Raw genomic sequence first — 567 nt, 5'->3', positions numbered from 1 at the left:
GAGGGGAAACGAACTTGAGTTTGATTCAATCGAACCAAACAAGACTGGTGTGAATACACCCTTAGTGGGTGGATCTTAACATGAATATGCATCAAATTTGACAACGCTTTATGCTGATAGTGTCGCAGAGCTAGTAAACCACTTGCAGAAATTGATGCATGTAATCTGTTTTATATTCCACAGTGTGGATCCTGGACTGAGCTGGAAAACAGCAGGTATCTGGAGATCCTGGCAGAGAAAATGGGAGCAGGTCTACTGTACTCTAACATCGAAAGTCTCTTTTCTCCACATTTCTCATCTCAATCTTCTTATCAGCAACAGTCAATAAATCTCAAGACAAAAGGAGAAAAGCCAATCAAAGGCTTGATGTTACAGACCTCCACAAATGTACATGAGGTTAGACCAGACAGGCTGTCTACATGCAGAAGAAAAAAACATTTGTTATCTTGTGAGCCAAAACCTTTTTCTTGCCCACATTCAACCCCGCATCTCAAACTTTTCTCTTTGGATGCATCTTATAAGTCCTCAGTCCCTTCAAAACAAACAAAACATTTGGCTTCCGAAACA

At 40.6% G+C, this 567-nt stretch overlaps 1 protein-coding gene across 1 annotated transcript in view; it reads left to right on the top strand.

Moving 5' to 3' along the window:
• The window catches only part of LOC107578257 (ATPase family AAA domain-containing protein 5-like), a 7974-nt gene extending 7555 nt beyond the window's left edge, over positions 1 to 419 (top strand). The window contains exons 10-11 of the mRNA XM_016264228.1: positions 184 to 215; positions 316 to 419. Coding sequence (XP_016119714.1) covers positions 184 to 215; positions 316 to 328 — 45 coding nt within the window. The 3' untranslated portion in view covers positions 329 to 419. The remainder of the gene's footprint in view (positions 1 to 183; positions 216 to 315) is intronic.
• Positions 420 to 567: the final 148 nt, after the last annotated feature.

Source organism: Sinocyclocheilus grahami, unplaced genomic scaffold (genome assembly GCF_001515645.1).
Source record: "Sinocyclocheilus grahami isolate Dianchi unplaced genomic scaffold, SAMN03320097.WGS_v1.1 scaffold9467.1, whole genome shotgun sequence".
Taxonomy (NCBI): Eukaryota; Metazoa; Chordata; class Actinopteri; order Cypriniformes; family Cyprinidae; genus Sinocyclocheilus; species Sinocyclocheilus grahami.
Note: the sequence above shows the minus strand (reverse complement) of the source record. Positions and strands in the feature narration are given on the sequence as shown.